Source organism: Battus philenor, unplaced genomic scaffold, assembly GCF_028537555.1.
Source record: "Battus philenor isolate CCGP_79_NKW_IND1 unplaced genomic scaffold, ilBatPhil1.0.hap1 SCAF_27, whole genome shotgun sequence".
NCBI classification, from domain to species: Eukaryota; Metazoa; Arthropoda; class Insecta; order Lepidoptera; family Papilionidae; genus Battus; species Battus philenor.
The window spans coordinates 2,436,591-2,458,585 of NW_027181690.1; the positions used below are offsets into that span (position 1 = coordinate 2,436,591).

A 21,995-nucleotide genomic window follows, 5' to 3' on the forward strand; every position below is an offset into this window, starting at 1 on the left:
CAATATAAATAATATTAATATTTCTCGCCGGGTACTTTATATGTAGTTGACAATTGCCATGTCATAAGGTTTATTTGTCTGGTATCATGAAACCTGATTATACAATACCTTATTATCGTACCAATAATAATAATCTAACCTTTGCCAAATGTAAGGACCTTCTGTTAAAAAACCTAATGCTTTTTTTCTCCAGCTCCGTGCGTCGTACCGCACGTCTCTCAAGGTCGAGTGGTGCGGGTCGACAATAAAACTGGCAACAACACCGCCAAAGAATACACGCAGATCGTCGGAAGCTCTACTATGGTCCAACACGGTATGAATTATTTTTCATATAAGTAAGAAAAGGACCAATATTCAGCCACTTCCGCATATGCAGAGATGCACCAACAAAGTGTACTGCCTGCCAGCCCGCTGATAAATGCGTATGCGGCAAACGATGCGAATTACACAACTGCCACCGTTAATTCACTCAACACGTGTTCCACCCCTCCACGGAGCATCTTCAGGAGTTATGTGGCTAAATATTGGTCCTTTTCTTACTTATTTTAAATAAGATCATTAGAAAAATATGATAAGTTTTAAAATTTTTTGCTGACAAATAGGCTATAAATTCATCACTTTAGCTTTTACGTTTACCAATGATCTTGTATAACAGAAATCACAATAAACTGTATCTAATAACTTTTAGCTGCCTAGATGAAATCATTTATATGTACTATTTACAACTGTTGAATCCAATGACGGTATGTTACTATGCATACTTCGGAAGATAAAATGATAACTCTTGTCGATGATGGTTGCAGGTGAAGTGATAATGGTGGACTGCGAGCAGAATTACGAATTTCCATCTAACAACGTGGCAGTTAATTGTAACAACGGTACTTGGACCCAAATACCACGATGTCAGCCCGCAAGGTATGTGTTTAACTGTATTTTTAAAATCAAATTATTTCTCTAAAATTCTAGAACAATTTTCTATTTCATCTAAAAATGAATACATAAACAACAGGCTGTAGATATATTAGGAGGACCGGAAAGTAATGTCGATTCAGTCGAAATATTTCACAGAAAAATTGATTGATTTTTACCGCTCCGGCATTGATTTGTATACTAGATGGCCAAAGGTTGTTGATAACGAAGGTGAATATATTGTTGATTAGAAATAAAAACTAGTTAAAAGTGTAGTCGTGTGAATTTAAGTTAAAAAAGCGACATTACTTTCATATCACTAATAGTATACACGAAAAGGCTAAACTAGATATAAGTTTGCTTGATCAGATGACAAATGAACGTTAAGTGCAATAAAAATTAAGTTGGTACTAAGTTACTATGTGTGTATCTTTTTCTCTACTTTTATTATAGATATCCTACCTTATCTTTAAAATTACTATGACCAGTGTCCAATTTGCAATATGACAAAATGAATGAAAAAGGAAATTGTTGAGAATGTGTCTTCAATTTTGACTAACCATGTTTTGCACATGGCATTTACAACGCATATTCCTGTTGCAAAATCATTAAAATCACACGCACAATATCGAAAGATGATCACTAAGATAAGGTCGTCGAAAACGCCGGAAACAGACCTCTTTTTGCAGGTCACATTGAAAATTTTTGAGAATCACATTTTTGTAAGACCAATTTGATAATTTATTATGTTTATGTCTAGATGTAAGAAAATGCCGAAGTTTCCTAGAAACGGAATGGTGATTGCACCGAAGACAGAACACGGCATGAAAGCGAGATTCCGTTGTAAGGATGGATATGAACTCAAAGGGAATCCCATAGTGGTGTGTTCCTTTGGGAATTGGAGTGGAGAGATGCCTCGCTGTGAAGAAGGTAGTATTGATATGTCTTTTTGTTGTAGTTGCCATGCCAGTTAAGCCGTTTTTTAAACGGTTTTATTTAGTTCGACCCGTACGGAATTTGTTTTTTTGGGTCAAAATTAGAAATTGAAATTTAAGCACCTTCCCGTTGTCAGATTGATCTGAAATTTGGTACACACATTTAATTTAGATGACAATACAATATAATAAAATTAATAACATTATAAATCTAAGATGGCCGCCGATACAAAATGGATTAAATATTTTTCCTTAACCCCCTCAATATGGGTATCAAATAAAAGGGCTACACTAGTAAAACACGATGACTATGTCAAAATTTAAAATTCAAGATAGACGCCGTTCCAATATGGCGGGCTAGGTATATATTTTTCCACAACCACCACAATATGGATATCAAAAAACCGATTAACTTAAAAGTTTTTTAAATGTATTTATTTATAATTAGAATTTATTCGTCGCCTAGATTTCCTTTAGTTTAGAAAAATATCTGTGATATAAATTGTTTTGTGACTTGGAGATTTGTTTGACTACACAGACCATATATTTTTCATGTTTAGGATTACATTACAACATTAGCACCAAAATGTTTCATATGGTTTTTAGTGGATTTTATATTACATTCTTCATTTGACAGATTTTGTTGTAGAACTAGTAAGTCGACAAGTGATATCCCAGCGGTAGAGAACTGAGCCATGTGATCTCAGGTCGCGGGTTTGATTCTCAGGACAATCTTAGATAATTCAAAATTTGTGCATTAATTATATAGGATTACCACTGCTAATAAAGAAGTTTACAGAGGATGGGCAGCAGCATCTTCTGCGTACTATATTATCACACTGCGATCGCCAACCCGCTTGCCAAGCGTGGCGATTGTAGAATATCCGTTCATAGATATCTTTGGAAGAAGCCTTGCCTTGCAGTGGACGTCAATGGGCTGCAAGTCAAAATGAGTCTTGAAGCATAACTGGATTATATTTAGTTTTAAGTTTTAACACCACTCCACATGTAACAAATAGTATATGTATTCAATCTTTTTACTAACCACTTCTAAACATAAACTACTTCTTATCGTTACCAACTTCCTTATATAGACCGTAACTTCATTTCTCTAGAGCTCCTGCATTGGTTTTACCCAAACGTGGTCTTCAATATGAAACTAGTCCAGACGCTTTCGTTCGCATATATGAAAACTATGTTAGTAAAGTTGTCTAAAAAGCTAATTCTTTTTGACAAATCATACATTTTTTATTTTATTTTTACTCGTTCAGGAAACATAAACACTAGTTACACTTTAACAGGAGACTTATACATCAAGGAGTCATTACAAGTTTTCGTCTTTAGCATTATTTACATCGTGTGGACGTGCAAAGGGGTCATAATCCTACATGGAAGAAAGTTTCTCAATAAACTCTACAGCACATACAGGGTGTGCAACAATGTCTTACAATACGCATATAAACATATAATGACATACACATACATATATACATATATTCATGTACATGCACACATACAATGTATAAGTAAATAAAAAGGTTGTTATTTTAAATTCACATATACATAAATATATTATTAAAATATAAACACTTTTTGTTACAGTATTTTGTCCATTTCCTGGTTATATTGAAAACGGAAAAGTATTTCTCGTTGGCAACATGGGGTTGTACGATTATAGACCTTATGTTAAAAAGGTAAGTGTTAAAATAAAATTAACAATGACACCATCTCTTACAATTTAAGTTGAGGTGATTTGCTCCCATGGTCGATATTCATATTTAGGTAAAGATAACTTATCTAACAACTTAGTTAAGTCTAACCTAGCCTTATATACATAATCAAGTATGTCGCCACTACTTGTGCTAACATTTAAAATTGTCTTTTCATTCGCTTTGGGCATTTTAATACCGGGACACTGAAAAATTATTAATTACTTTGGGTGACTAGTTTTAACATACATACATACGTATAAACCAATGTTTACATACCTATATTTTTTATATATTTGTACTAATATCAATATTATTTTATTTATGTAGAAAGAGATATGTATACATACTGCCTTTCCCCCGTTTGCTAGCTATCTATCCTTGTTCATTTTGAAAATGCCATAAATATAGTACGAGTAATTTTTATATCTACAAGACCTATGGTTTCAAAATATTTTTTTATTGTCAATATATATCAAAAGAGAGATACTAATATAAAAGAGAGATCTTGATATTAGCTGATACTGATCTAAAAAATTAAAAAGTGTTAGTCCTTGTTCTTTTTTTAAACCAGTGCGTTACTATTTGTAAACTGTTTGTCATTTGTTTTTTAAAATTATTTTTCTTAATCATGAACTTTGAACTCGAATCAGATTAGTATGATTATTGTTTTACATGTTTGTAATGATACGCGATAAGTTGTAAACTTGATTAAATCTTAACTAAGTTATGTTATTGTCCAATATTGTTAACCCTTAGTAACTTGATTTACGAAAGTGATTTTTTTTATATTACTGTGTTTGCTTGAGGGTCTAGATGAAGGAAAAATAGATTTTTTTTTTTAATTTAGTTGAAAAAGAATATTATACAACAGTAAAATACGTAAAGCCAACCTATAAAAAAAACTAATAGTAATGTGAACACTGGGTTTAAAAGATTTGTATCAACATTGAAACTCTAGGTTATTAAGAGTTAAATATTCTATTAAACTCTGGTAATATATTTAATAAAAAAATAATTATTGTTTAAAGTACATTCTCTAACTAGTGTTTGCCAGATATCTTTGATTTTGTCCAAAAATACATTACGTGGTGTGAATTCTAGGTGGTGAACAACAAACAGATCATGTACGAGTGTGAGAAAGGCTACGTATTGTCAGAAGGACCACCTGGAGCCACTTGCATTGGTGGTCATTGGAGTCCGAGAGAATTGCCAAAGTATGTATACGTGTTTAGCCGCCTGGGCATGTATTTACTTCTCAAACATTAGCCCAAATGCAAAGAGACGGAAGCATTACTCGCGAAGCCCAAATCAAAAACTTCATTCGAATATAAATTCGAACACGCAAGAATTATTAAAAAAAAATATTTTTTGCGCTACAGTGGCCAGCAGTACGAAGTGTTCTTACATGGGCTACATATCTATATATATATATATATATATATATATATATATATATATATATATATATGTATATATATATATATATTGTTAAAGTAAGAATTGCCTAATTACATAGACACTGACGATTTGATTGTCTTGATTGACAATAATTTAAATTCACATTCAATTGGTTTTCGGTCACAAAGAATTTTAAGTGACAAATTTACTTAAATTAACAATAGCCTTAATAATAAATTGTGTAGTATCAGCATAAGCTAAGATGCCCAAAGAATAGAATAACGTCATACCAGACTTAACTACGATCAAGAATTTAGATCCTATGTGACTGCATGTCACGATGGGACAAACAGTAAATAAGAGATTCTAGTATCTCGGGGTAAATCAGACTAGCCAAGCTGATTTAAATTGGCCAATGTAGTCGCAATTATTATGATATACTTCAAGTGATAACTCAAGTATCATCAGACGGATCCTGGCATATGGTTACGTTTAGTTTCTAGAGATAATTCTTTACTTATCATTATAAACTTGTTAATAAGAGTAAAATAATACTAATTTGAATCTGTTAGTCATTGTAAATACAAAAAAAACCTAGCAATTCCAATAGTCCAATAGAAGCCCCATACCCTTTTCTTAGTGATTAGGAGTAAGAACATTTACAATTCAACAATTACAATTCCAGATGTACTCTATATCAACACCCTCGCATTCGATGGAGCCGACGAAGAAGATCGATTTCAGATCCAGAAATACGCCACAGAAGGTCAACCTACCTTCGTCAATATTACAACAATCTTCACCGACAAACTGATCCTAATCAGGAATATCTTAACCATTTGTATGACAAATACAATCATAACACTCAGAAACCAACATTGAGACACGCTAATTTTAAACTAATGAAAAAACTAGATCTCAATTTAGAAGAAGAAGATGAATTAGTAGGATCGGATGTTGAAAACGACGAAGGAAACTTTCCGACTGCTATATATACTGTATACAATGTGCACGGAGAACCAATCGGGCATAGACTATATTCTTATCAACCCGTATATGAACCTGAAGAAGAAGACATAGTTCATCATGACGATATTTCTGAATACGAGGAATCTGATGAATTTGAAGATGAACCATCATCACAATTCACTGTACTCAAAGGAGGACTATTTCCAGATCACGAATTAGGTACTAAAGATGAAATTGCAAGCGGTATTAACGCATTGAAACATCAATATTTCGAAAGATATGTAGATAAACGACATAAAAGATTTTCAAGTCTGAATAACACAGAAGATAGAAAAACAGATGTCGATATTGATTTGCAAAAAGCTGAGAGTAATATGCATGTAACGACTGAACGAGTGGAAACAGCATCCAGAATTAAACGCGGTGTACACGTAGAGGAATCAGAAACAGATATCTTCACTGTAAGTCCTATAGCTAAAACATCAGGTGCGCTACATGAAGTTGTTGATATTTTAAAAGTAGTTCCACTCAAACATAGGACAGAAACTAATGAGGCATCAGAAAAAGAAATTGCTGTAATCCCGATACAAAACAGCAGAACTAATTCAACAGACGTCACAAATATTTTCGAGAAACGCGAGAAAAGGACAAGTAGAAAGACAGAAAGGCTTAATCAAACGACTGCGAGTGTTCCGAAAACGTAAGTTGTTGTTATTGGTAATTGTTTTTAGTAATTTAAAACGCAATCGAATTATAAATGAGAAGATTACAAAAAGAATTGTTCTGTTTGAAGTAATAGTGGAGCACATCGGTTTTGGAACCGGCGGGCTTCGTGGTCGAAAGGTTCTCTTATGGTTATCTTGGCCTGTAAACGCGGCGTGGGGAGATTCCTTGTAGGTGGACCAACTTGGTCCAGGTCGCTGGATGCAGGCAGACTGTCCGTCGTAGGAATCTTTGGGTGAACCCTATACCTTGCTATGGCTATTTATAGTTTGACACGAAAATAATGATAATGACTTAAGTAAAATACGTATTTTAAATAAGATTATAAATTTTATCAATATATGTACAAGTTAATACCTAGCTTATATTAGCAAATATTTCATAATTCTTAAAACTAATTAAATAAAAAAAAATACGACTTCATTGATTGATTTATCAGCGGGCTGGCGGGCGGTGCACTTTGTTGCACGACTACCACTGCATGTGCAGAAGGCTAAATATTGGCCCTTTTCTTACTTAGCATGGACTTCCGCAAGGTAACGCCTGATTCCATTAAATACAAATTATAATCTTTTACTTTTTTACAGTGGTAGAGAGGGCAAAGGAGGGAGGACAAGAACACAATCTGAAAGCTTAACGGAAGGCGAGCCGAGCTCAGAATATAAAAACGGCACAGAAGGTGGAAACAAAACTGAAAATGGAGAGAAAGGTAAAAAGGGACGACCCAAGAGCCCTTGTGAACCTATAGAGAGTGAACCTTACGTGAACATAGAAATTGTAAAATATGGTCGAGATCCCAATAACACATTTAGCTCAGGTAATACTCACATATATTGTATTGTTAAAAATTATTGGCCTGATGCATTCTAAAAAAAAATATACTTCTGAGTATATGTACTTTAAATTGAAAAACAACTGCGAGGGACAGACAACGGTGGACGCAGGTTTTTTCTTGCCTCTCGTACTCCTTGTTTATCTATGACAAGGATTTGAATAAGCAAAATAATTTTTTTCGAGTATTTTGTTCTTCATTTTTCTTGTTCCACCCTTCACATAATCTCGTATTGTCACTTTTTCCTTCCTTAACACGTTCACTGCGGCTTGAGGTCGATTCAGCGTCATGGTAAACTTTGCACTGGTGCGGCGCGTAAAACTCGTGTTTTCTCTCTAGTGCGGCGGCTGTTTACACTCAACCGTATGAGGTATGACAAAGACAAATATAGCTTTCTTTATGTCTGCGAAGCATTGACTCAATATTGTAAAAAATATTGATGAACATGAGGCAGAAAAGGCCTCAACCGCACTACTAAGAAGTTCAGCTTGAGGCTGATTCAACCTCAGCCGCACCAGCTGAAAGTTCTTCAAAATTGGGCCCGCAGTGAACGTGTTAACAATATCTTTATAACTTTACATTCTGTTCATACGTCGCTTTCAACTTTTTTCTCATTTCTTACAATATTACATTTGTATTATTTGCATTTTTTATTAAATTAGTTTGTTTCAATTGTTAAAATTTGTTTTCTTGTTACCATATCACTATTACCCAACCTTAGGTTTTGTTCATTGTTATAACTTATTTATGATTTCGCAATATTGTTGTAATCTATGGTAGCAACCTACATCACCTATCAGGGAGGTCATGCTGCCACTCCCTACGTTCCTTTCTAACTCAATCTCCATATCTCTTCGTAAAGCACTGAATAAGGGAGTCTGGTCCACCGCTGGGTTACAGATGCAACCAGTCCTATTGGAATTTTTCCCTTGAGCAGGTCTATGTCCAGGACATACGCCTGAAACAATGATTCAATTTCAGAGTGGTTATTTTGATTTTCAGGGACCATAGTGAGAGTCGCTTGCGGCAAAGGATACGGCCTGAACCTCGATGTGAATGTAACGGTTAAATGCGTTAGAGGTCGATGGAAACCAGACAAGCCTAAATGTGAAATACGTAAGTTTACAAGTACACGATAATTATGATTCTATTGACTTTTATAAATTGAAATTTGTAAACAAAACATATTTTATACACATCACTTTAATCTTTGGTTTTTTTCCGAGAAACATCTTAGAGTCTTTAATAGAATGTGCTTGCTTAGTACTAGATTTTATACATTTTTTATATGTTTAGTCACGAAAAGATAGATAGATATAGATGGTCTTAAAATCAATTATTATTACTTAAATAAATCCGACTATTTTTAATTAACCTTGACAAGAACTTTAACAGTGCCATGCCACGTGCCATCAACGGAATACGGCATCTACACTATGGCGCCAGAGAACGGCCAACCTTCAGGACAGCTAAACTTAGGACTCAATCACGGAGAAGAGAAGGAGTTGAACGAAACGGATCCTGTTCCAAACGGACAAGTTGTACACTTCTCTTGCGAATATGGGTACGTTGATTCTTTTTTTATTCAAAAATATGTGGATATGTGGATTTCTATCTCTTAGGAAGGTACGATTCCTTCTTTAGGGTTTTGGAGTGGTGACCAATGACAGGCAAGCTTACGATGACCATTTTAATCATCATGATCAACATCTCAGCCCACAGGCGCCCACAGGCGCCCACTGTAAGGCATAGGCCTCCGAATAATGCGATATCAATCAAAATGAGGAGAATCTGTAGAATAATAAAAGTCACCGACGTAACTCGAAGAATTGCTCGTCTTAAACGGCGGTGAGCTTGTGCCTGATGGCCGTTGCGGCCTAAAGTTTTTGATTGGCCATGAGCTGGCAAATATGGTGTTCACCACCAACTAGGGGAACCGACGATATAATCGTGCTCGCTAGAAGTAGCTTGTTAATAATAATAATTTTGTAGTTTTTTGATGAGTTCATAGAATAAAACAGTGCAATTTCATTTCACGGGCGCTGTCCGTGCTGTGCAGACGTGCACATCTTGTGTTATAAATTTTAAAATAATTCCACATACCAATTTCACTCATATTTTGGTTGCAATACGAGCTATAATTATTATCGGAGAATACTTAAAAATCTTTAGATGATGGTATTCTATAGTCTATGAAAGCAGCCTTAGTTTATCATTGTTAAAGATACTTGCTGACTTTAATGTACTTCCGCGTAAAATAACTTTTATAAACCTCCAGGTACAACGTGCAGGGTCCAACCAATTTGAGATGCTGGTTAGGTGAGTGGGCGGTTACGAGTATGCCTGAATGTGTCGCTGGTATGTACATAACCTGTTATTCCTCTTTTAAATAACTGACGAGATTAGGCAAGACTGATAATAACGATATATTTATGTGCTTGTAACAAGCCTATTCGATAATAGATAATTGATTATTGGTGTAGAAACTTAAAAGGGGTAAATGTAAATCTCAATTGCTGTTAATTAATATATGGAAACATCTTATCCGTAAATATTTTCGGAAATTATAAATAACGTAACGATTAAACTATAAATTAAAATTAATTATTGTTTACTATCTGTCTCTCTAGAGTTTGTACTGCTAGATGATAAATCAAATGAAAAAATAACTTAATATAACATATTTCATAATGACAACTATATACAGGATGATTAAAATAGTTGTAAAAGTTTTAACCCTTAATAGCCTAGAGTTTCAATTTTGATGATGATTATCTTTTAAACCGAATGTTCACATTACTATTAGTTTTTTTTTTATAAGTTGGCTGTACGAATTTTACTGTTGTATAATATTCTGTAACGTAATAAAAAAAAATCTGTTTTTCCCTTCATCTAGACCCTCAAGCAAACACAGTAATGTAAAAAAATCACTTTTGTAAATCAGGCTATTAAGGGTTGAAGCTTTTTCATAATAAATGTGCTGTATATTTGCTCCAATCATTTATCCAAAAAGTCTAAGATATTTCCGTATGCTCTTTTGTATTAATAGACATCTTTGGTAATTTTATCTAAGACTGGTAATAATTGCGCTTATACAAACCACCCACGTTCCCATCGAGTTTCACTTACTCACTACTTACTTACTTACTCCGCTGGCTCAGTGACCCAAAGTGGGTCTTGGCCTCCGAAGCGAGAGACTTCCACTTTCCTCTATCTTGCGCCATCGTCTGCCATTGGTTGACATTCAATTCGAGCAAATCTGCCTCAACGCGATCGATCCAGTGATACCTGGGTCTACCCACTGGTCTTCGACCCCTCGGTTTTTCCAGGTACGCTACCTTCACGCTCCGATCCGATCCCAATCGCTCCAAGTGACCAAGCCAGCGGGTTCGTTGAGCTTTATATTCCAATGTCGACCCTGTCGCCCTCGAGTTCCAGTAACCTAAAATAATACTTGGTAATCCACAGCAGTGACTGAATTTTGGAAGTATCCATCTGCTTTGCAAGACTAGGCATCGTTTTGTACCCTATTACAATTCTAGTTATAAACAAAATCCCACGCATTAAGTTGACACAATATATACTTAAAGGTTGACTTTATCAACCACTATTAGGTATAAAATCTTAGACACTCACAACAAGGCCTTCTCCAAAGTTATCTATGGGGGTATATGCTATAAATGCCACTATAGGCAGATGGATTGGCAATCGCAGTGCGTTACTATGTACCACAGAGGATACTGCTGCTATTCCTCTGAAAACTTATTTATGAGCAATGGCAACCATATATAATTAATGCGCAAACTTTGAATTATATAAGACTATATCCCAGGAATAGAACCCGCGATCTAAAATCTCAAGTTTTACCAGTATGCTATCACTACTTTAATAAACTATAAGGTTTTTGATTATAAAATACATATGTATGGTACACTTTTATGTAGATAATGTATATTAAGTTTTTTCAATGCTACCATTACGAACCAGCTCCATGTGAACTCCCTCTGCTTCACGGAGCAACATACGAAGCCGGCTACAGGGCTGGACTTACCGTCGCTCACGCATCTTCAGTGGACATCGCCTGTGAGCCAGGGAGGTCACCGCCTGCTACCTTGAACTGCCACTTAGGTAGACTTCAGCCAACCGTCCACGACTTTTGTAGACCTCTCGGTAAGGTTACTGTTTGATTTTTTTATATGCTAAATATTTTAATTATGTTATCGATTCTAAACCGAAGACACGACTTCAAAGAGTAAATAAATCTTTCTATACGCAATATTCACTCTTCTACTATAGGATAATGTTCATAAAAGTTCTATAGCTGGATTTAAAAAAAAATTATCAAAAAATCTTAAATAATCTCATAGAATATAATAAACCTTGGGAATGGAATGGTTGTAAAACTAAAAATGATGTGTATTATATAAAAAGGTGGTATAAAAATTTGTTATATGTAATGTAAAAATGTGACCAGGAAATAAAGATGTGGGAAGAAAGTCGATGTATGGAAGAAGATTTGCAAATGAGGAAAGATATAACATGTGAAGGACACAGGGAAGACATAAAAGATATTATGAATTAAGGAAGGAGTATGTGAATAAAAATTTAAAAAAACCTGAAAAACTCTTTTACCTGAAATGGGAAGTTACTACTTCACACATGGCATAGGGAACGAGCGATACCTAAAACGGGGACTTTAAAAAAAAATTGGGAATGATGTGTTATGGTAGATTCAACTTCACAACAATGAGATCGGTATAATTTTGTTCATGTCATTTAAATTTTTACTTACCTTTTCTACGATATTTGAAATGAAAATTACAATTTTAATAAGACATCTAACTATAGCACCATAATGAAAGAAGGTTTATATCTGCTGCTTGCAGCAAATCTGACCAGGCCAAGACCCACATCTGAGTATCAAAGTGGTTCAGACATTGTCCGTGAAGATATATCAGAGCTTGAACCAGATCTGCACGGGAAACCTGTTCTAGAATGTGGACCGCCTGCAAGGTAATGCATTTTCCAACGTACATCACTAAAACTTTTAAAAATAAATATGTGTAAAGCAATTTTTATTTATTTTATATATATGACATTAAATCCACGTTATTTTTTTTAATAAAATGGAATAATGTTTATATTACTAAATTAAATTATAATTGTAAATCACAAGAAAAGAATTTAACGTCATATAGTAACAAAAACTTCGTCATTGCGATTACAGCTAAGCTTTCATTGTAGCTTTGATGTGTTTTCATTTTGTTTTTAAGTTATTATTTCGTCATCATAATTACTTTTCTTTTCGCCTTCAAACACATATGATTTGCAGAGTATTTGACAAAATTTATGATTTCCAAAATTGACTTCTGAATAACAACGCTTTTAATGTTAAAAGTCCATCGACATCATGCTTGTGACGCGTTTAGTTCTCTATTATTTAGTTTGCTTTAAAACTGTTACTGTCAAATGAGTTAAGTAGCAAATTGTACTCGAAGATATGAGTGATAAGTTACGGAGCGCAACTTGCTTCTTAACAACTATGCCGCGTCCAATTCAAAATGGTATGGACAAAGTAAAAAGTAATGTTTTTTGCAAAGACTCTGCGTTTCTTATTTGCTGGCTGGAAAGACTGAAGGGAACCCAGGCGTTCAGGGATGCCAAGCCCTGGTGAGAGCCTTCTAGGTTCGGACTTTTACTTAACTTGTTCTTCATTCTGATCATCGTCGCTAGTCACATTGTCACCGTCACCACACACGTCATTTGATGATTCTTTACTCAGAACCTTCATGCCATTGAACGAAAGTCAGTATTTTTACATTGTACTCGACAATTTATTATGATACTACTTGTAACAATTACTTAGAAATCCTCGGATGGCAGGGCTTAGTTCTAAAATGTTAATGTATTTAAACTTTTTGAACGATAAGAGATTTTTAAGAACGTCTTTAGGCAGCTGCGTTAGTGGCTGTATATTTGGCTTTTTAATTTATGTCTTGGCCGAGCTTGGGTTGTTTTGCCAGTTTTTTTCGAGATTCGTCTGCGCTTAGTGCATGTTAATATCATGGAAACATGCAACATTTTCCATGATTGATCTTCTATTATCTGTTTAACTTTCGAAAATGATAATATTATAGTATCAAACTTTAAATAGCAAAGGTTATGAATGAAGAAGTTGTTTTAAAATTTCTTAAATATTGATAGGGTCCAGGGTACGCTAATTTACCGAGACGGCGCTGAAGTTGAAGGATCTTTAGGTTTAGAGGGATATCCTCATGGAACTGAAATAACTTTTAGATGTATAGCATCTATAATGGGTGAGAAGACGACGTGGAAACTGATCTGCGAGCATGGCGATTGGGTCGGAAAGAGTTTTAACTGTGGTAAGTTTTCATTTTTTTTTCATCAATAATCTAAGCATTATCGTCATTAGTTTGATTATAATGAACATCATATGGCTTCGCATGTTTGAGGGCAATGAATCTTAACTTACTTGCCTTATTTACCCTACACTCATTAATACTCTCCCTGCGACTAGAATGATAGAGACACAAATGGAAGTAAACGTCTTATCTTTGAGAAATTTTTTTGTACGCCTTAATAATGCATAAAGACGACTAATTAGATATGTAACACAAAAAAGCATGTAATAAATAACAGTTAAACAATTTATGCAACAAGATGATGAGAACATGTCAACCAGAAGAAAAGAACAGTTAAGGGCGTAAATAATAATATTAAAAAAGAGGTTATGCTGATTCAAATTTTTTTATTTTGTTTCTGTGTTGTATTTAAAATAAGTATTACCATATGTTTATCCCTTTTTAACATTAGTAATTCGGTAAGTAATAACATCCACACACTAGATCAGAGATCGGCAACCTTTTGAGTAGGAAGAGCCAAAAATTACAATTTACAAAATTTCAGTTTTTAAAGAGCTACAATTTTTTTTTCCAACAATAAATAGCATTTTTGATATACTGACGACAGTGACGACACGTATCACGAGGGAGAGATGCGGTGAAAAGCGAGTACATAGCCTGAGAGATAGAAATAGTACCCAATACTCATTAGTCGATTCAGAATAATTTTTGTATGTTTTTTTTTCTAAAATGAGTAATATTTATGTATGGAACTAAACAGCCGCAGATTCATATCCAAAGACCCGCATGTGGCTCGCGAGCCGCAGGTTGCCGACCCCGTACATTAGATGATTGTTTTATCACAGTGAGAATGAGGTAAATGATGAAATCAGGTTAAAGAATTGTCAACTGTTGCAGAGGAATTAGAGGCCCAGAGCGAAGAGCTGCTGAACAACAACAGCTGCACGTTCAGAAACGAGGAGCCAAACGTTGTCTCGTTCTTCAATGACCTGGAGATAACGGAGACCGTTGATTTTCCACCGGGCGCAGTCATTATTTCCAGGTATTCCTATTCTATTCAACTTTGTAGTGTTAATAAATAATTGCACGGGAAATTTGACAAATCTTACACACTTGTGTAATGTTTGAAAAGCATTTTTTTAGGAAATCTTTTGTCAGTAGAACTGTTTTGATACATTCTACAGCATCAAATTTCGGTAATAAATTTTACCACAATACGTCATGTTCATTATATAGGAAAAGACATTTTAAAATAAAATATTTCAAGAGCCTATTAATTTACAATTTCAGTCTTAGATTGAACTAAATTGGCTTATACATAGATCAAAAAAAAATGTCCCTCTCACGTACAAGAGATTCCGAAAACAGGGCCTTAAAAAAATATCAGTTGCCCAACATTATACAAAAATTTTAAATAATGAGAGGTTTCAAATGCTCCTGAAAAGAGCATACAACAAACACATATTATGTTTCGAATTAACGCTTTTTGCGTGTTTTGATTTAATAAGTTTTTTTTTAATTTATTACATAACTAACTGTGTTAGCGATTTCGTCCGCGTGGAATTTAATGAAAAAAAAATTGTTAATTTAGTTTTATTTCGTTCAAGAATTTTCTGAAACAAAAGTTACTTAAATTACTCCAGCTCTTCAGCTACAAAAAAAATATTATCGATCCAGCCATATCAGTGATGTATGTAATGTACATATTTTCAAATGCACTATATGCATATGAAACGACTATTTTAAAATTACAAACAGGCACCAAAATTTCATTTAATTATAAAGATTTATAGATTTTACTCACGAGTATATTTTAATACTGTACATAGTTGACCATAATTTAATTACTTATTTTGGTGAAGAAAGGTACAAAAAGTCTAGAATATAACTCTAGAAGCCCCAGCCAATTTACAAGATCTTATATATTGAAAACTCACATCAAATATATATTCGTCTTAGGGTACAAAGTGTCTCGACTCCTGTTGCTGCAATTGCCATATCCCGAGGATTTTCAATTACCTCCTGTCATAGAGTGGCAAAAAAGCTGTGCAATTTACTTAATTTTACATACTATTACACACGATATATTTAATTTCAGATGCAGCGATGTCGGCAAGTATGCTATGACAGGTTCCCAATCTCGGAAGTGCATCGGCGGTTCCTGGGACGGCGTTAAACCTACCTGCTTTGGGCTCAACCAAGAGAATGATTATGCTAGTAATTCTACCTACTGTACTACCTCTTTTTGTATCTTCATATAATGCCTTAATAGATGCCGAATCGATCAATCTTTAACACACTCTGTGAAAAACTTTCTTATAATTGCGCTAGAGAGTCTTAGTGTCATGAGGTAAGTCAGTCCAGCCAAGTTAACCTGGCGGCTACCGGATACCATAATGTAAGAATATAACAATAAGTAACATCTTCATAAGTTAAAACATCTAAGTCAAGTTGATGTTAAGTAAGTTGGCTTAATTGATCTACAGCCTTAACTACAAGCAATATCGAGTTGTGTCCATACACACTTTCATGTGTTCTCTCTCGAATACCGTCGCTTAGTACATGATCTACTAGTTTTGCATTAAATATTAAATTTCCAAAGCTATTATGGGAACCTTTTAGAGTTTATTGACCTGTAGGTTCCGCGGCATTTGCCACGACGCCCCCATGAAAGCATCGCTACGTGGGCGCCATTATCGGACAAACATTGAGTTGCAGTGTCGTATCTTACGAATTTTCAGTTCATATAATAGAATATTTGAACAATTAGCTGCCTCTTATTAAACTCTTTCAGTCTTTAGAAACCATCTTTATAGTTCGTGTATCCATAAGAGAAATACTTAATTTTACAAAAGTTTTTTTTTTATTTATACACAGTCTTGAAGCAGATTGTGCACTAATGAAAACATTTTCAAATTTAGAATTCTTTTGATGTCTAAAATCGTTTGCCAAATGTTTCTTGTTACATGCGATCAGTTTCTCTTCATTTTTTTATTTAATGTGGTCTGATCTTTCTAGAATGTTGTATAGTATATTTTTAATGTCGTGTCACCTATAAAGGAACACAACAGAACTATTATTTATACAGTAGGTATTAACGTAATTTTAATTTATTTACCTAAATAAATAAATCTCGGCTCCGGAAGACTGCGTCATGATAAAGCACACTTCTGACTCCACCAGAGTAGCTAGATTTTATTATGTCAATGTGTAAATAGTCATTGATTCACAATTTGGAAAGTCAGTGATCCCTGTTTTCCTTTTCAGTGGAGAAACCACCGACAATTCTGTTCCGACATTCACAAGGTCCGATTGCACAAACCAACGACGGCAAGTTGCTTGTTTACCCAGGAACGGTACTGCACATGGAGTGTCTTTGGATGAGGAGGTTCGGCAACCCAAAGTGGAACGTCACTCATCATTTTCCAGAGTGAGTGTTATTTTGATATTGTTCTTCAATTAGTAATCTTTACGTTGGTTTTGAAAACCTCTATTATTTTCGTTTATCTGTCATCACTGATTGTAAATATTTATTGTCTTTCACAGCATACTCTTGTAATGTTGTTTTCAGCGAATAGTTCGGCCTTTACGGATGGTTTTCACGAGTAACACATATTTTTGATTTAACTTGAAGGAGTAATTCCAATATTCGTATACTAGATGTTCACGGAATGATTTTCTTGACGACCATGTCATATAGTACCGTACGTCAGATACTGTTGTACAAAGAACATATATCCGAGTAATTTGTCCTATGATTGACGAAACGATCGTGCGGAAACGAAGAGTTGTACCGTATTTGGCACATTGTTCGGCATTTTTTCTGCAAATAGGTTCTGCCAAATTTTAGTTTTTTGCCTCATACGTATTCTCAAAAAAGATGTGTAATTTTCAAATTTTTTTTTTAATTTTTAAGTCCTGACCGCAAATATCAAGAAGGCTGGACAACGGATCCTGGAAGGGACAGCCAGTTGGAGTATCGTTTGAGCATTATGGGAGCCGTAAAAGAAGACTCCGGTGTCTACCGCTGCGAAACTCCCGCAAGACAGAGTCATCAGGTGGAAATTATTGTAGAGGGTAAGAATCACTCTCTGTATTTACATATCATTATATTTCTTACCGCAATAAGTCTATAAAATATTAGTTAGTTAAAAATTTAAGTCTATCTTAGTAATGAGTTAGTATTTTATACATGTATGCACTCACTCTTTCTTTCTCTCACTGTCTCTCATCTGTTCACATTATTATCTACTATTATATCACTTGTAATCACGTGAAGAGTGTCATGACAATTCGTATCAATTTGCTATAACCTAAAACTTCCGCAGATGTTCATTGCCCTCCGCTACCCATCAGAAGAGGTTTGGTTGCCAGTGGGCTTGGCACTCGACTTGGCACCGAGATCAGGTTCTCCTGCGCGAATGGCAACGCTCTTCTCGGTGCCCAAGTGCTGATTTGCCGGGCCTCTGGCAACTGGAGTGCTCCACTGCCGGTCTGTGAAAGTATGTATGCCTTATAAATATCCAAATTTAAAAAAAATGAAACATTTTGGGATCAAAAACATTTTTGGGTTACATCGTGTGATGTACATATGTACTTACATATACACGTGTATAGTGTTTTACTAATGGCTGCAATTACTAGTCTAGAAACAGCTTCGTTAAGCTTCTCTTGTATTCGACAAATTTATGCCTTTGGATCATGTTTATCAAAAATAAATCATCTTCATCAGTTGGACGTCCACTGTAAGCTTCTCCTCCTAAGTTATATCAAGTGAGGGTGGACATTCTACGATGTCTGTTCGTGATCAGAACTTGGCTCGGAACGTGAGCTATGTGGCCTGCTCACTTGACAATTCATTGGTCTATGTCAGCTCGTCTATGTCTACTTTTGTTCGTCTTTTTAAGTATATAAAACTTTTATTCTAAATCTCTTCAACTTTGATTAAAAAAACAGTAACTTTTTACATAAAACAAATTTTACATAGAACTTGGATACATCAATAAATATTTGTAAGTCAATAAAGAGGTTCCAATACATCCAAATAAAATGCTAACCGAGCGGTAGATGACATGGGTTCGATTCCAGGAACTCACACTTTGTTCCTTAATACATGGGATAGCCATCATTCACAAACAAGTTTCCAGAGGATGGGCAGCAGCATCCTCTACATTCCATAATACCATACTGCAATCGCCAACTCGCATGAAAAACGTGGCGATTATTATATTCCCAATCACCTTTGTGGTATACCTAACTGGTAGACCTGTGGTTGGCGTTGCATTGGGCGTCTACGGAATGAAACTACGACAATGCCTTTTTTATGAATCTTTGTATATATTATGTCTAAGTAATAAATAGATTATACCTACAAAGTGGAATGACGACGTCTTCAAGGGAAGTCGCTGAATAAAAGCAGTACAAGACCAGAACCAGAAAACCAGAACACACAACATGTCATTGTGACGTTCTTTGTCGAATGTCTATACCTTACAGTGGGCTTTTATCGGCTGATATGATGATTATGAATAAATAGATTAATATTGATCTAAAAAAGTAAAATTATCACATGTACGCATATAAGTAAAATGAAATGAATAAGTCATAAATTCTAGTTTTTACGAAAGCACTTCCTTTTATTTGGTTTTGATTAACAATGTTTTTACTGAAAAGTCAGTATAGGATTTTTATTAAATTCCCTTTTCAACTGAGGCGTGGAGTGTGGGGACGTGGTGCATGATGGACCTCTGGGCGAAGGAGAAAAGCGTCCCCGAGTGACGGTGGTGTCAAGGGGGGTAGGAGGGCGCGCCGCCTTCTCCTGCCCCCCGGGCTGGGCGCTGAGTGGTGCCTCGGAGACAGTTTGCTTGCCTGCCGCAGACTGGGCGAAGCCCTTCCCAATTTGCAGAGGTGAGATATTCAGTCAGTAATCAATGACTAATAATAATCTTTAAGAGTAATATCGATATATGTGAAGCTTAAAAATTTTTAGCTAAATAAGCTGTACCTTATTGTTAAATTTGCAGAGGTCATATAACGAGCCATGTATTTTTAATCCTGATAATGTATGAACTACAGCAAAGTTGCAGAAATCTCAGGACATGTCAAATATTTTGTAACCAAATAAGTTGTAACTTTTGCTCGTAGGGTGGTGAGTGACACTGTTAATAGAAACAAAACAGTATAGATAAGTAGGTACCTAATAAACTGCACATAAATTACTAGTCAATTAATAATAGGAAAAATAGAATAGGAAAAGTGTAGTAATGTATTAAGAAAGCACAACCCAAAGAAAACTGTGATAAAAAAATAGAATATGTAAATAATAAAATAAAGAATAAAAAAACATGTACCTAGCCACCTAAGAGTAATAAGATGATGGAAGGAAGGCGATGAAAGCGAGAAGGAATGAAAGAACAAAATGAAAGATATTGTGATAGAAATAAGGTAAGAATAAAAGAAATTGAGAAGTATGGCAGTGAGTGAAGAATAAAGATGAAAAATCTGAAAAACTTATTTGTAAACAAAGACCCTGATCCCAACTAATTAGGGGTCAGGAGACCTCCAATAGCGGAGGCCATAAAAAAAAGTTGTAACTATTGCAAAATTTGCAGAGGTATCTTGTTTGATCAAGCTTTTTTATAGGTGTGTAAACTACATATTGTTGCAATTTGCGGAAGTCAAGTCTAGTCATGCAATTGTATAGTTGCGTAAATTAGTGCAAATTTGCGGAGGTCAAGTGTAGTCAAGCAACTTAATAACTAAGAAATATGTAAACTATTGTTAATTTGCAGAAGTATCTTGTCTAGACGAGAATTTTTATAGTTGAATAATTTGTAAATATCAATAATTTGCAGAGGTCCTTATGCTAGTCAAAAAAATTGCAACCGAACAAGCTGTAAGTTGTTGCCAAGATTTTGAAAATTTGCAGAGGTATCCTGTCCAGCTCTACCGCCGCCTGCATCTGGATACGTGCTCGGCCGAGCACCGTACCGTGCCGGTGACGTACTACAGTTCCATTGCAACCCGGAGCACACCCTGCACGGCAGACCCATCCTGGTCTGCCAGGACAGTGGTCGGTGGAGTGATAAGCCGCCCACTTGTGAGTAGAGGACAATTGTAAATACCACTGCTGCTTTGACTGAATAAACGTGTTTCACAAAATATGAGCGTCATTTTAATGATTAAATTTCTATTTATTTTTTTATTATTTTTCTGTTACATTTTATCGCCCCGACATTGGGAATCCCCTAAGTAAGAACAACAGTTTTAAATTGAAATTTATATTCGCTAGTTTCATTGTAATGTAATATGAATTTCTATTTAAAAAATCCAATTACTAGTTGAAGATAGTTTAAAATTATCAATAATAAAAGAAAATATTAACACGAAGACTGAGCAAAATTTCAATTTGTTTACTAACTTAAATTTAGAATCAAATTGGCTTACCTATAATTGAGTTAAATCTATCAATTTCCCTTGCATACAACTAGGTGCCCAAGCATGCACTTATCCCGGAACGACCATATCAGGGCGCATGTCGTCCGTGAAGTTCTACTACAAGATCGGAGAGACAGTGTCCTTCACCTGCGAGCCCGGGTATAGGATCAAGGGTGCTCCAATGTTGCGGTGCCTCAAGTAAGTTGAAACATCTAAGTTATTATTCAAGTCAGCTGATAGACGCCACTGCAAGATCTTCTTCAAAGGTCCAACGATGACCTGCTTGCGCTGAACCACGCGATGTCTTCCAACTCATTATGACCATTTCGGAAACTTTCATCCTCAATAGTCATTTAGTTCCATCGCTTAAAAATTTTCTATTTCCTTCAAAAAACTAATTTGTAAAGCTTATTTACGAAAACCTTGTTTTTTAAATGTATTACAAACAACCAAAAATTATTATTTTAAATTTTTATCATTATTACTTACAATTGAATGAATTTGAAAATTTAGACAAGAGAATCGTCGATTTGCAAGATCATGATGGATAACTGTTCAACATCATTTGAAATTTATAATTTCCATAATCTATATAGTTTTATTAAGACCTGAAAAACAAAGTTCTTGTTGAAAAGATCCATATATCTTCCTAGAAATAGGAGGTGTAAATCCACACCTACCCGCAGTAGTAAGCTCA

General features: G+C 34.9%; 1 protein-coding gene across 1 annotated transcript in view; it reads left to right on the forward strand.

Moving 5' to 3' along the window:
* Hasp (Hig-anchoring scaffold protein) overlaps positions 1 to 21,995 on the forward strand; it is a 146,497-nt gene that overhangs the window by 124,159 nt on the left and 343 nt on the right. Inside the window, exons 10-30 of the mRNA XM_068769131.1 lie at positions 194 to 313; positions 804 to 915; positions 1,670 to 1,839; positions 3,447 to 3,538; positions 4,658 to 4,770; positions 5,640 to 6,623; positions 7,234 to 7,463; positions 8,481 to 8,594; positions 8,874 to 9,042; positions 9,757 to 9,836; positions 11,466 to 11,648; positions 12,365 to 12,491; positions 13,683 to 13,865; positions 14,778 to 14,903; positions 15,960 to 16,078; positions 17,129 to 17,291; positions 17,778 to 17,938; positions 18,190 to 18,363; positions 19,574 to 19,768; positions 20,790 to 20,960; positions 21,352 to 21,496. Of these exons, the coding sequence (XP_068625232.1) occupies positions 194 to 313; positions 804 to 915; positions 1,670 to 1,839; positions 3,447 to 3,538; positions 4,658 to 4,770; positions 5,640 to 6,623; positions 7,234 to 7,463; positions 8,481 to 8,594; positions 8,874 to 9,042; positions 9,757 to 9,836; positions 11,466 to 11,648; positions 12,365 to 12,491; positions 13,683 to 13,865; positions 14,778 to 14,903; positions 15,960 to 16,078; positions 17,129 to 17,291; positions 17,778 to 17,938; positions 18,190 to 18,363; positions 19,574 to 19,768; positions 20,790 to 20,960; positions 21,352 to 21,496 (3,931 nt within the window). The remainder of the gene's footprint in view (positions 1 to 193; positions 314 to 803; positions 916 to 1,669; positions 1,840 to 3,446; positions 3,539 to 4,657; positions 4,771 to 5,639; positions 6,624 to 7,233; positions 7,464 to 8,480; positions 8,595 to 8,873; positions 9,043 to 9,756; positions 9,837 to 11,465; positions 11,649 to 12,364; positions 12,492 to 13,682; positions 13,866 to 14,777; positions 14,904 to 15,959; positions 16,079 to 17,128; positions 17,292 to 17,777; positions 17,939 to 18,189; positions 18,364 to 19,573; positions 19,769 to 20,789; positions 20,961 to 21,351; positions 21,497 to 21,995) is intronic.